This window comes from Amborella trichopoda, chromosome 6 (genome assembly GCF_054954075.1).
Source record: "Amborella trichopoda isolate Santa Cruz 75 chromosome 6, AtrichopodaSantaCruz75HAP2 v2.0, whole genome shotgun sequence".
Taxonomy (NCBI): Eukaryota; Viridiplantae; Streptophyta; class Magnoliopsida; order Amborellales; family Amborellaceae; genus Amborella; species Amborella trichopoda.
The window spans coordinates 10,326,477-10,340,643 of record NC_142341.1 but is presented as its reverse complement, the minus strand read 5'-3'; the positions used below and the strand labels follow the sequence as shown (position 1 = coordinate 10,340,643).

General features: G+C 39.9%; 1 protein-coding gene across 7 annotated transcripts in view; it reads left to right on the top strand.

The window, feature by feature from the left end:
• Positions 1-2,449: 2,449 nt before the first annotated feature.
• LOC18438057 (F-box/LRR-repeat protein At5g63520) overlaps positions 2,450-14,167 on the top strand; it is a 65,831-nt gene continuing 54,113 nt past the window's right edge. For 6 of the 7 annotated variants that reach the window (XR_016057716.1, XR_016057715.1, XR_016057714.1 and 3 more), the window contains exons 1-4: positions 2,450-2,687; positions 3,536-3,643; positions 3,812-3,904; positions 4,029-4,148. Coding sequence is in view for 3 of the 7 variants with exons in the window: in XM_011626568.3 (XP_011624870.1) it covers positions 2,496-2,687; positions 3,536-3,643; positions 3,812-3,904; positions 4,029-4,148 (513 nt within the window). In the remaining 4 variants the exon portion in view is untranslated. Of the gene's footprint in view, positions 2,688-3,535; positions 3,644-3,811; positions 3,905-4,028; positions 4,149-6,556; positions 7,342-14,167 lie in introns of those variants that run through there. The other variant, XM_088869685.1, reaches the window with a different exon arrangement.

Here is a 14,167-nt window from a genome sequence, read left to right as displayed (position 1 = left end):
AGTATTTTGAAATTTTTAATAGAAAAAATACATGTTGTGAAACTGTATTATCATGATGAATTAAAGTGAATATCATTGTAAAAGAATCGTGGCATGTTATTATATTTTTAATGCAAAACTGTATTTTTTAATTTGTTGTTAATACAAAAAAATACATTAACAAATACATGTTGTTAAACTGTATTGTATTTTTAATGCAGTTTTGCATTAAAAAAGTATTTTTAAATTTTGAATTTTTTAATGCAAAACATACATGTTATTAAACTGTATTATCATGAGGAATTAAAGTGAATATCATTGTAAAAAAATTGTGGCTTGTTATTATATTTTTAATGCAAAACTGTATTTTTTTAATTTGTTGTTAATGCAAAAAAATACATTAACAAATACGTACTGTTAAACTGTATTATATTTTTAATGCAATTTTACATTAAAAAATTATTTTAAATTTTTTAAAATTTTAATGCAAAAAATACATGTTGTTAAACTGTATTATCATGAGGAATTAAAGTGAATGCACCTCACCTAAAGAGGATAGCAATCAAGGTGCTATCCTAGACATGTTCTGCTACTGGCTGTGAACGAAACTGTAGTACGTTCCAAATGGTTACACACTACTAGAAATAATTGACTCGCATCGGAGAAGCTTAATTAACTAGTCTACATTCATTACAACTTAAACCTCCGAGAGTGACAAATCAGAATGAAGCTTGAAGACTATGGGCCAATAGACTTGGACACAATATTTGTCACTGACACATCAGAACAATGGGTAGTAGAAGAAGAGAAGCCAGTGTTATACAAGAGAGCGTTCCTTGAGGCTATCGGTGAGGAAGATCTTGAAGAAGGTGATGAGCAGTATGAAAGAGGAAGCAGCCCGCCAACGTATCCACAATTCATCGGAGATGTCGCTGATATTGCACCAAATGAGGCAGAGTGGGAAAGGGGTCTAAGGGAAAATGAGAGAGATGATGATTCTGAGACTACCCAATCCCAACCAAATTATTCACATATCGAGTTCCAACAACAACAAGGTAGGGATGAGCATGATAGTGTAAGTGAGCATGAAGGATAGACAAGCTTCGGGGATTTGGATTAGGACCACAACAAAACACTAACACTCAAGGATTTGGGTATAGTCATGTGCCCACTAATTTGGATGATTCGTTTTTAGATCTAGTCAATGAATTGTCACGCGAATTCAATCAATGGCATCAGTGTGACTAAGATGAAGAATGACGTCGTCTGTCATTTTATTTTTAAATCGTATGTTACGAATTGTATGTTTTATTGTAGTTCATGTATGATGATATACTTAATCCATGATAATTCTATATTTATCTTTTTATGTGATGTAAATTAAATGGTAAATAGTAGTTCATGCAGGGAACAAACATATCAATATTCTCATATTCATGCAAAGAAATGAAAATTCTTAATGGAGTACCCTCATTTTTTTTATTGAATTCCTAAAAAACAATATTTATAATGAATTTTAATAATTTTTTTGAATTTTTTTTAAGGTTAAATCCGACCGATTCAGTCGATTCCCGATCCGGATCGCCGATTCGCTGATCTGGGTGGGTTTTTGAGATGCTCAATCTGGGTCACCGATCCGCTTTTTAAACCAAGCAATAATTTAGTTAAAATTAATATAAAAACCCACATTTTAAAAAAACCATTGCAACTAGATTATCTTTAAATGATTGGTGACTATTTCATGTATGTAGAATGACCACAAGTAACTCTAAAATATTTCAGATTATCATATGCATTTTCATGCATAGAAAAGGATTTTTTAATAACATGACTTGTCCACAAAACATACAACCTGGTTAGAGATTGAAAAAACATGTTTAAAGAGAGAAAATAAGATGGAATAATGCACTTGGAAAGAGAAGATGTAATTATAGAGAGAGAAGTTAGTGAGAGGGAAAAGGTTTTTATAATTTCCCTATACTTCCCTTCCATCCAGCTGTCCAATATAGATTAAGTGAGCCACTCACTGTTTGATCTAGATTCGACGCTTTAGAGTAAATTATTTTTACTTTTTTTATAAATCGTATGAATATGAAATTGAGTATCGGTCATCTTCTCAATAAGGCGCATCTAAAAAACTATAATTTATTTTCGTTAAAATATAATAATTAATATACTTCTTAAATATTTCGAGGGTATTTTAATTAATTTATTTGATTAAAATTTTGTTTTATATATTCTTGTGTGAGTTTAAGAGAGGAGTGGACCCTCAACATTCTGTATCAAAATATTTTGTGTAAAACAAATTAAAAAAATAATAATGTTGAGATATCACATTTTGATCGGGACCATCTATTCGGAATGGATGGTTGGATAAAGGGAAGCAGGAGGAAGCTTACCCGAGCGAGAGAGAGCAGGGTTAAATATAAAAAAGTGTCATTAATAAGACGGGGAACCGATACCATCCAAAGGGCAGAACACAGTCACAGGACCCAGACTGAGGGGGGAGAGAGAGGATGGCTGGAAGGTTAGAGAGAGAAACGGTGGTGGCCCTGCCGGAAGAGTTGTGGGATAACATATTGGGGAGGCTTCCTGCCAAGACATTTGCGAGGGCCTGCATTACATGTCGTCCATGGAACCGCATTTGCAATCGAGTACTCTCACGCCCTAAGTTCCTCTCTACTCTCTCTCTCCGCCCCACTTTCGAGGTATCCCTCATAAACCCTATCTTTCTTCCTTTACCGTTCAGGACTGATTAACCCTAATTTCATGGTTCATTGTGTTTTATCTTTCTCTGTTTTCTTGAATTATAAACTGACCTCTGCAGTTTTTGTATTAAATTTTTGTTAGTTATTTTCTTTTTGATCAGTTAACGTATGTTGGTTATTTAGTTTCTGTGATTTGATCTTCCATTGCCCGTCTTGTGGGCTGCCTTTACTCACTTCTCGTGAGTTTTTGCAATTAATTATAAATATATTAGTGTAATGTCACCTTCTTAAAAATACAAAAAAAAAAAGATGAAAGAGATTCCTTTTCCATTGAATATATCCTTTTGGATGGACTTGTTTCTCTGTCACTGATTAATATTGGGTTCCCCAATTTGTATATTTTGATGATGCGATTAAGTTTTGATTTAGGAGAGAGGTGTAACCATATTTCTGAATCCTGCTAGGGCTGGGGTCTACTAGTGCCTATCTGTAATCTATATTTCCGTTTAATATCGGGTTCCGCAATTTGTATATGTTGATGATGCGATTAAGTTTTGTTTTAGGGAAAGAGGTGTAACCGTATTTCTAAATCCTGCTAGGGCTGGGTCTACTAGTTAGGGCTGGGTCTACTAGTGCCTATCTGTAATCTATAGCTCGCTTCTATTTTTTTTTTCTTTTTTGCATTTTGATCATCTGATGAATTTCTTAATTGCATTTGATACTTTCTGCTTGTTACCGATTGAATCTTTGATCACCAAATTATTGGCTTTGATTTCGCTAGTTTAAAGTTTGCTTGTATTAAGAGAATAAGCAGCCCATTTCTGATCTCGCGGGTGGTTTCGTCGCAGGAATGCATGGATGAGGCCTTAACCAAGGTTCTCTCTGAACCAATACGACCACACTTTGTGATGGCTTTCACTGGCTTTCCTTCTTCGTTAGAGAAGACACACAATCTCGTATGTCTGATTCTTTTCCATTTAGTAGTTATAACTGCGTAGAATTATCGTGGATGTGATATGCACTTGTATAATGAATGAACATATTTCATTACTAAATGAAGAATGAAACATATCCCTTTATTCTTCTCTTATATTGATTTGTTTTAATTGGAACATGTTCTGCAGTTAAGGTCTCAATTTGGTGGCACAGTTCCGCTGGTTACATGTTTTTCTTTGGGTCTTCTTGGCACAAATGCTACCGGTGATGAAGTTGAGGAGGTTCTCTCTCCCTCTTCCCGGCTCTGCTTTTCACTATTGTTGTTATCCAATACTTTTTATTGATCCATGGAGGTGATTCAGATTAAAAGTTTAAGTGGATTGATGCTATTGAATTTTTCTTCAGGTTCTATGGGATCATGATAGTGTGGATACAAATGAACTTGTAAACCGTGGTCTACTGATTACCGTTGGTTTTGTTCCTGGCCTTAAAGTTGGAACTGTTCCTTTGTTTGGCTCTCCTAAGGTATTTATAAAATTCGTGATCATTTGGGTTGTGTTTGATTTCTGGAAGTACTGTAGCCCTTCCTTGGTTGATAACTGGGAATTTTATGGTAAAGTGGATACAGCGGTATCCACTTGCCTTATATTTAATGCTAAAAAGTGGATACCACCATTTCCATGATCATGGAACTTGGGTTATCCACTTCCCTGGAAGATGCGGTTTCTAAAGCCGCGTCGTCTAGAAATCAAACACGTCTAGGGAGTTTTGGATTCATGTATTTTCTCTCTCTTTTTGGATGACTAGTAATATGCATGTGATACTAAATATTTGACAATGAAATGTAAGCAGTTTTAAAATTATGATTATAGTAATTCTTATACAAATAAGTATTTGATTGTATATTCATAGCATTTAATTATAACTAGCAGAGGCACGTGCTTTGCATATTATTGTGATTGGCCATACATATTCATATAGATTAAATATGACTTAAAATAATCTATGCACAGAACTTAAAATATTAGCATAAATTGTTAATATATAACTTACTATGATCATTTGATTAAATTGCTCATAGTATGCTCATATACGCAATTTAATCAGAGGTATATCTATTTTTATGAATATGATGATCTACCATTACTTAAATTATAATATTTCGGATGAAATTTTCCTTAATTTATTCATATACACGTTAGGGCTTGACTATGAAGTTTTGATGTACAATATTGAAAGGCTACTGAAATTCAGTGAAATTTTGGTAGATAAAATTAAAATTTCGGTGTTTAGCTCATGAGGTGGTGTATCTTGCAAAAGACGATGCAATGGTAGGTCATATTGCGCCTATTAATTTTTTAGGCTGTTTGGGGCAGCGGTTGTAATGGAAGTTCAAAAAAAAGTTAACAACTTTAAAAATTATATTTATTTTTAAAAAAGCTCTTGCTGAATGTATTAGGTGCTTTTCATAGTAATTTTTAAATAGAATTTACAAATATAGTAAAATTTTATTATTTACAAGAGGGTTTAAATTTAATACGTCGCATGTGCAATATGTACCCACAGGAGTAGAAAATCCGAAAAATGGTTTATATGAATAGAGCACCAAAGTTATAGATAACATAATATACTATCTTCTACATGTATTATAGTTTTAATATTACTTTTTGTAATTTTTAAATTAGTTTGGATTTTTTTATTTTTTTCATTTCATTACATTATATAATATAATATAATATTATATATTATATATGTAATTATTATTTGGACTAAATTTCCTTAATTTATCCATATACATGTTATGGCTTGACTACGAAGTTTTGAGACGTATAATATTGAAAGGCTACTGAAATTGAGTGAAATTTTGGTATATATGATTGAAATGTCTGTGTTTAGCGCATGAGGTGGTGCCATGCAAAAGACAATGTAATGGTAGATTATATAGCGCCTATTGTTTTGTTAGGCCATCAGGGACAACGGTCATAATGGACGTTTAGAAAATTTTTTTTTACATCAAAATGTATTTAAGTAAAATAACATAATAATTAGATATTTGAAATATATATTTATTTTTAAAGTAGCTCCTTTTAAATGTAGTAAGAGCATTTTAAAATCACATGTACAGTATGTACCTACAGGAGTAGAAAATCCGAAAAATGATCATATGAATAGAGCACCAAATAAATAACATAATATAAGTTCTTATGTATGTATTATAATTTTTCATTTTACCTTTTTAAATTTTTTTAGGATTTTTGATTTTTTTTTAAATTTTAATTTCATTACATTATATAATATAAGATAAGATGATCTTATGATTTTTATCTTCTTTTTTTATTAATATAAGGAAATATATTATATAATATATATACTATATATTATGTAATATATAACATATAATATATAATAAATAATATATAACGTGTAACATACTATATAATATATACTATGTAATATATAATATATAATATTATGTAATATATAGCATATAATATATAATAAATAATATATAACATATAATATATAGTATATAATATGTAATATATGATATACGATATATAATATATAATATATAATATATGTAATTGTTATTCGGCTTAAATTTTCCTTAATTTATCCATATACGCGTTAGGGCTCTTGACTATGAAGTTTTGAAACGTATAGTATTGATTATAATATTGAAAGGCTACTGAAATTTTGGAAATTTCGGTACATATGATTGACGTTTCGGTGTTTAGTGCATGTCAACCTAACCCTATTTTTTGTAAAATCATTGTGTATCTTGTATCATCTAGGGCGGGTTGTACTCTTATTTTTTGAATAGAGTAGGCTGACAACAGATTCCGAGGTGTCCCACTGCTTAGGCACCCTCGGTTTAAAAATCAATGTATTGACTCTTCTTACTGAAATACAGTTAACTTCTATCTGGTTAGGTGCCTCGATTTCGCCCTCCAGATCTGGATGATCGGACGGCATGCGTCTCGGGTTTCGAGGAATCCAGCACTTTGAGATCGCTCTATCGGGAACCTCGCTCAGGAGCGAGGGCAGGTAGACCAACCGTTGAGAGAGGAATTTAAGGTGGGCTCGGGACTTACTCGGGCTGGCTCGTAGAACTGGCTCAGAATCGCTTTCCTTGGCATGTATTCTTCTGTTGCTGCAATCACACATGCATGGTTAATTTACAAGACAAGTGGGCCGAAGGAAACCCCACCTTATCTTTGAGCGAATGTACACGGATGTGCACATCCAAAAGAAGAAAAGGGTAAGAGGGGACGTAAAAGAAGAAGAGGTAGATCAAAAGAAGTTTGACTAGGTGACGAGACTAATGCAACAGCTAGATCAGCCAGTGATTGTCCCGGTGTGGTAGCAAGACGGGCACGATAACAAGACTGGCACAACAAAAATACTACTAGATGCTCGAACCATCATCGGCTAGCCTGGCACAATGGCTAGCCTATCGTGGCAGTAAGGCGGGCACAGTAATTAAGATCGGTTCAGGGACAATACTGCTAGACGACAAGACGACCATGACAATATTTGTCTCAGCCTCTCTTGGTCAAAGGAGAGAGAGAAGAAAGGAGAGAGAGAAGAAAGGAGAGAAAGAGAAACATGCACAGTACTATCGATGTCGTGCATGCGAAAAGACAATGAGATGAGCAATGAGGAAGAAAGGAAAAAGGGAAAGAGGAAAGGGAGAAGGAAAGAAATGAAGAAGAAAGAGAGAAGAGAGCAAGGAAACATGAGCGACGATGAGAGAAAAGATAAGAACGAACATGGATGGCGGTGAGCTCCTACTGGCCATGACAAAAGGGTATGAAGAGAGAGAAAACACAGGCGGCAATGTGCTTCTGCCATCCGTGACAAAAGAATGAGAGAAGAGAGAGAAGACATGGACGACGATATGCTTATGCCGTCCATGACAGAAGAATGAGAGAAGAGAGAGAAGACATGGGCGACGATGTGCTTTCGCCGTCCATGACAAAGAATGAGAGAAGAGAGAGAAGATATGGGCGGCGATGTGCTTCTGCTATCCATGACAAAAGAATGAGAGAAGCGAGAGAAGACATGGGCGGCGATGTGCTTCCGCCATCCATGACAAAAGAATGAGAGAAGAGAGAGATGAGAGGAGAGAGAAAGAGAGAGATGAGAGGAGAGAGAAAATTACCTTCACCAAAGGGTATCAGACCTTTTTTTTTCTCTTCAAGACATGCTCACAATTTTAACGTGAAAACTCTCAAATTTTATTGATGAGTATTGAATAACCAAGGGTTCTATAACAATTGTGTTTAGCATGTACTTATAGAATTGGGCCTAAACATGGGTGGATGCTAAAAAACTATTTAAATTGATGATAATTACAATTTAATTAAATTAAAAGAAATTCTAGAATCGGGTGCAAAAGGACTATTTTGTCCCTGCCCAACAATGTGTGAAATTCTAAAACAGTCTCTACTGCTCCCCTGGAACTTGCGTGATCTTCCGTAGAAGCTTCGGGGTTGCTCTGGTGCCTGTTTGACTGAAAGATGATTGTTTTCTTGTAGGGCTTGTCATGGCGATCGATTTGATATCAACTTCGCCATGGATGGTGTTTTTAAGGCACGATCATGCGATTAAAAATTTGGATGAATCTTGAAAACTTGATATCGAAGTGGGCTTATTTCTTGATTTTTTTTTTTTAGTTTCTTCGTTGTATCACACTAAGCATGCCGTCAGGATCGCGTGACAACAAACACAGCTTGATTTCGTGTCTGGACGAAGATTTTGTCGATTTGGGTTTTTGGCCGGAATTTTGAAATCCGGTGGCCGGAATTTACAACAGCTTTGATGCCTCCGTGTGTGAAATCCAACCGTTCATTGTACGTGGGGTTTGGGCTAGAGATAGCCTTGAACCTTACGCATATAATGCAACTGGTTTCGCGTCGATCTGGTATGCGAGCGTCGTGATATGGTCGCTCGTGCGAGGCATGCTGCTATTTATTTTTTTGCAACTTTCTTCATGGATCGACAACTTTTCTCTAGTTTTTCTCCCTGTTCGGACATTTATCACGGGTCGTGCCACATATCAAAACGCTCGTCTTGATGAGACGAACATGCTCACCAAATTTGAGAGCGATTCGACTCAGAGCGAGTGAGATATGGGCCTTTGAAGTTGCTGACCGGGACTGTGCACATCAACCTCCTTTAATGGAGATTGGTGCAGGGAGGTCACACGGGAATAGCGTGCGACCTACCCCTTTTAAATGTTTCACCCATAACTTTGTCCTGGAAAGTCCGTTTAAGCCGAAATTTGACCCATAGGGGTTTTTGACCGTTCTGGATTCAACGACGGTGGTACCACAACTGTTTGATGCATTGAGAATAGAGTTCTAGTTACATGGTCTGTTTCGGGATGGTTGAGGTCGATTTTTTCGAAATTGTTTCTTTGTCTGCACTGCCTTAAACATGTTGGATCGCGACGAAACTTGGCATATGGCATTTTAAAGTACTTGGAAAATTTTTACCCAATCTGGGGCAATTCTGAGACTGTCGAGAATTTCACTGTATGTTGAGGCTTTATTGATCGGCTTTCTCTTTATTTCGCATCAGTGACTAAGGTGCTAAAAAATGTCTTTAAACAGCTTGCCCCGCTGAATGTTGCGTTTTGAGAGAAGCGAGAAGGACAACATTCAAAAAATTTGCTTCGGCTTTATTATTTTTTTCTTCCTAGGCACAGGACCACGTGAACGCCGAGGAGATCCACGCAATGCTACAACTAGGATGCTTAGACATTTGGATGCAATGTACAGGTCTATCCGTGGAGACTTTAGGGGGAGAAGGGACTTTTTTGAGGGATCCTGTCGAAGTCCTCACCCTCAAGGGACTAATTGTGATTCTGATAGCTGAGGATTTTGTACGGACCTCTTTGGTCAGAATCAAGCCCATCTAGCAGTCGAGTGCCATGTTTTAGGGCACTGTTCCCATTTGCTCTGGGTTTCTTTGTTTTTGGATTGACAGCCAAAGAGCCTTTGGTCAACCTTATTTGCTGCTACACCAGGTTTGCTTTTGACAAGCAGGGTACCTCTGTGGTCCCTCCTGTCGGGTCCAGTTGGGGGCTTTTTGTTGGCTTGTCCCGAAAGTCTGGGCCTGTCGGCTAGGGAGGGATTTTGGCGAGGCGGCCTCATAGCAAGGCGTCACCCTGAAGTCTAGCAGGTTTCCCCCTGGCTTTGTCAGTTTCTTGCCTTCGTGGGTGTCTTTGGTTTGTTGAAATGACTTTCTTGTTTTTGTTGTTTGTTCTGGATGGTCTGCTAAAGGGCCTTTGGTTGGTGTCCGTTTGCGTTTTCCACCGGATTTTGAGGTGACCGAATTTGGGTATAACCCCTGTTTACTGCCAGCAGTTTCAACAATCAGGATACCTCTCCGAGGCGGCCCCATAGGACTCAATCCTCGTGCTGCATAACAGGTCTAAGGTATGGTTGACTTGGCTTTCTTGGGGGGTCTTCAACATCTTGGAGTGCGTTAGCGACCTCGTGGGAATAGTGGTCTTCTTCATGAGACTTGTCTTGCCTTCTTGGCGAGTTTTTTGTTCTTCGAGTCCTTTTTGCGAATGGACTCAGGCTGTCAGAATCTTTTTCTTGAAGCTCGTATTTTTGGATCTTGGTATTGTGACATCAGGGATTTTTCTCTTTGAGTGTGGGTTGAAGTCGCCTGCTGAGGCAAACGCTGCATCAACCTGTTTATTGGTCCAAGTGTCCTTTGCAGATTTTCACATGAACTTGGGAAGCGACGCCATAGAGACGGTTTTCACCAACTTCCTTTTACTTGGGGTTCTTTTACCCATGACCTTTCGCCCGTGTCCACTATTTTTTATCCATTTTTCCTTACGGTGCCCTTTCGGGGTTTTTACCGTGCTCGGGTTTTTATTCACGGAACTCTTTTGCTCATGGTTTCGTGATCATGCCTGTCCATCATTTTTAGTCATGGTGTTCCCTTGTCTAGGTGTACACCATGCCCGTTATTATTATTATTTTTTTGTGAAGGCGTGTTTAAGGTCGTGCCTCCGGGACCTGTGAAAAGCCTTTTAATGTCATACGGCCAGGACGTGTACTATAGATTAAGGTCATACAACTGGACCATGATGGAGATGGATGGCAGTAGGTAGAGGTTATAGAGTGAGTATGATGGTGATTTGACTCACTTTGGGGAGATGGTACGAGGCTACCTGCGAAAGATTGATGATATATGTGGGGGGTGAAAAGTGGTGACCCACTAACTTACAGCGAGTATGGAAGGCAGGATGGTTCATCGTTATGTGAGCATGGGTGAGACTCACTGGGGAATGATGGATGGTAGTGAAGGGATTCACTGGGGAATGATGGATGGTAGTGAAGGGACTCACTGGGAGGTAATGAAGGTGGTGCGCGCACGAACGAGTTGGTGGGGAAAGATGTGCATGAAGATGCCCGTGCGCATATTTTTGGGGCAAGTTTAAGGTCATGCCTCCGGGACCTGTGCAAAGTAGTTTAACGTCATGCGACCAGGACGTGCACTATGGTTTAAGGTCATATAACTTGGACCATAGTTATGCAGTTTAGAGTCATGCAATTCGGACCATGCAGCTTAAGGTCGTGCAACTTGACCTCCGCTATAGTTTAAAGTCATATAGTTTGGACCATGGTGCTAAGCTTTTTAATATCATGCAGCTAGGACGTAGACTATGGTTTAAGGTCATATAGTTTGGACTGCGGTTATGCAGTTTAAAGTCATGCAATTAGGACTATGCCGTTTAAGGTCGTGCAACTAGACCTCTGCTACAGTTTAAGGTCATATAGTTTGGACCATGCAATTTAGGGTCGTGCACTTAAACCACGGATGTGCAGTTGACCATGGTGTGGGTCGCCATGTAGGTGAAGCTTCATAGGCCTATAGATAGTAATTTGACTCCCTGAGGGTAAAATGATAGTAGGGGTTTTTAGATGGGAGGCAGACTTCACTAGGGATTAGGGGACAAGTACCACTTCCCTAGTGATGAAAGATAGAACTCCATGGGGAATAGGCTTGTGAAAGATAACCCAACTCTTGGGGGTAGGATAGCTAGGTGTGAGACGGACCCACAGGAGATTAAAGGGGAAGCACGACCCTAACTCTATTGGGGATCAATGGATTGCAGTACGGGTGTAGCTCCTGTTGGGGATGAGGGGAGTGGCCTGCTCCTAACTCCATTGGGTATGGTGGCAATGGCGTGCTCATAACTCCACTGGGGAAGTGGGGATAGTGATGAGACATGCATAGTCGTGACCAGGGTTTAGCAGGCGCGACGCTAGAACAAGCGTGGCGCTAGCATGGAAAGTGTAACACACACAACAATAAACTTGGGAAAATAGGCGGCGTTGGTCATAGAAGAACATAGCTGGTGCTGGGTCATTGAGGGCACAGTCGGCGTAGATCCTTTAAAACACAGCCGGCACTGATTCTTTAAGAATACAGTTGGCGTTGGTATTTGAGAACACGACCGACGCTAGATCATTTAAAATACAGCCGGTGTTGGTTTTTTAAGAACCTAGTCGGCGTTGGTATTTGAGAACACAGCCAGCGTTAGGTCATTTAAAACACAGCTAGCGCTGGTTCTTTAAGAACCTAGTCGGCGTTGGGTACGGGCTAGTGTTTGGGTCTTCAGCCCAAGCCCGACCCGATCTTTGTCTTGAGTTTTCATGGTTGTTAGTAGTCTTTCATTCAGGCCTCGGGTCTGAGCCCGACCTGATCCAGCCCATTGTCGTTTGGCCTTCTAGGACATGACTGGCATTCTTGGTTTGTGGGGGACACTTTAGGGAAACTTTGCCTATATAAGGGGGTAAAACCCCATTCTCACCGTTTCACTTAAGGTAAAACGACTAAGGTTTTTGAGCGGTAAGAGTGAGAGAACTGCCAGCGAGATTTTTCGATGGCACACAGGGTACTCCGAGTAGGATCCGTCCGAAGTTTGCCGGCAAACAGGAGAGAGCATCACAGAGAACACCGGGCCTTCGTGAAGTTGCAGGATTTTGCCGACCGGTATAGCAGGACAAGCAGAGAGTTTGCTGGAGGTTTCAGAGATTGCGGCTGTAGTTTAGGGGGCTCTGAAGAAGGGAAAAGGGGCGGAAGTTGCAGCGGAGGGCTGTTTTGAGATTTCCGTCGTGTTTTTGGTGGTTTTCCGATGAAACGCAGGAAGGGGAAAGTCTCGCAGTGATTTTTTTGGTGGAAGAGGGGAGTTTTTGGCGAGAACCCGAGAGGTCGCGGGAGGCCAACGGTTACCGGGAGACAGACGGTTGTCAGTCGATATGTGCGACGACGTGCGTCAGGCCACGTCGTGGCGGCAGTTTTCAGGCGACGCAGCGGGGGTCAAGGTGGTACGCACAGGATCTGTGGCACGTGCAGGAGATTTGAAAACGAGCGCGGTAGTCCTTTGAAAACACAACTGGCGCTAAGTATTGGCGAACACAGTCGGCGCCGGTATTTGGAGAACACAGCCGGCACTGGTATTTGCGAACCCAGCCGGCGTTGGTATCGGCGAACACAGTTAGCGCTAGGCGTTAACGAACACAGCCGGCGGCAGGCATTTGAGAACAGAGCCGACACCATCCCGTGCCTTAATAATTTCTGTACACGAGTACGTCCTTAACCTAGATAAGATGGCCGGGTCCTCTCACAGTATCCCTAATCGAAAGAACCTTCCGAGAGGAGGAGAGGTTGGCACCAGTGAATTTACTGGTGAGAGTCTAGCGAGGGGCGAGCCTATTTGGCTCATTAATGCATTGTGCAAGCCAGAGTGGCCTCTCAGCGTCACGTTTGTTACCGACCCTGTTCGCTTTGAAGTCCGGGGGGAAGGTGACGGTAATGTCAGTATTGAAGAAGGGGTGGCGCTCCTTCATTGCATGCATAGGAATGTGGCGTGCAATGTCAATTTACCCACCTTGGGGGAGAGAATGGCATTCAGAGACATTCCTGAACGTGCTTCTTTGCTAGCAGCAGTTCAGTGCTCAGCTAGCTATTATGATCGGTGCTCCAATACCATCAAGGTGCTGCTGGAAACATGGAGTCATGTTAGCAACACTTGGCTGCTTGGGCATGGGGGAGCAGGGGAGCAGGGATCTCTTTACTGGACCTTCATTTTATTGGCGGCCTTTCGCTGATCACGGTTATGTATGACGAATTCGTGCCCCAGAACTCGGTCATCTTTGGTGGTGCTCGCTTAGGAAGCGAGGAGCCGCTTGCCAGTCTTAAGAAAGTTTTCGAGATATACCAGTTGCTTCATTCCAAATCTAGCAACGGTCGGGTGACCTTCACCGAATGGGTGAAGTTCTTTTTTCGGGGATTTCCCTGAGGATGGTCGAGGCTCTTCAAGAAAGAAGGGGAAGACAATTGCTAAGGAGACACCTCCCATCTATCAACCTGAGACTAGTGACAACTCTGTCGTCTTGGCCGCTTACCTGGCTTTATTCTTATGCAAATTTATTATTCCTGGAGGGGCAGATGACATCTGACCAGGCATTCTCTATGTGGCCTGTGATATGAGTCGGAGTAAGATCTTC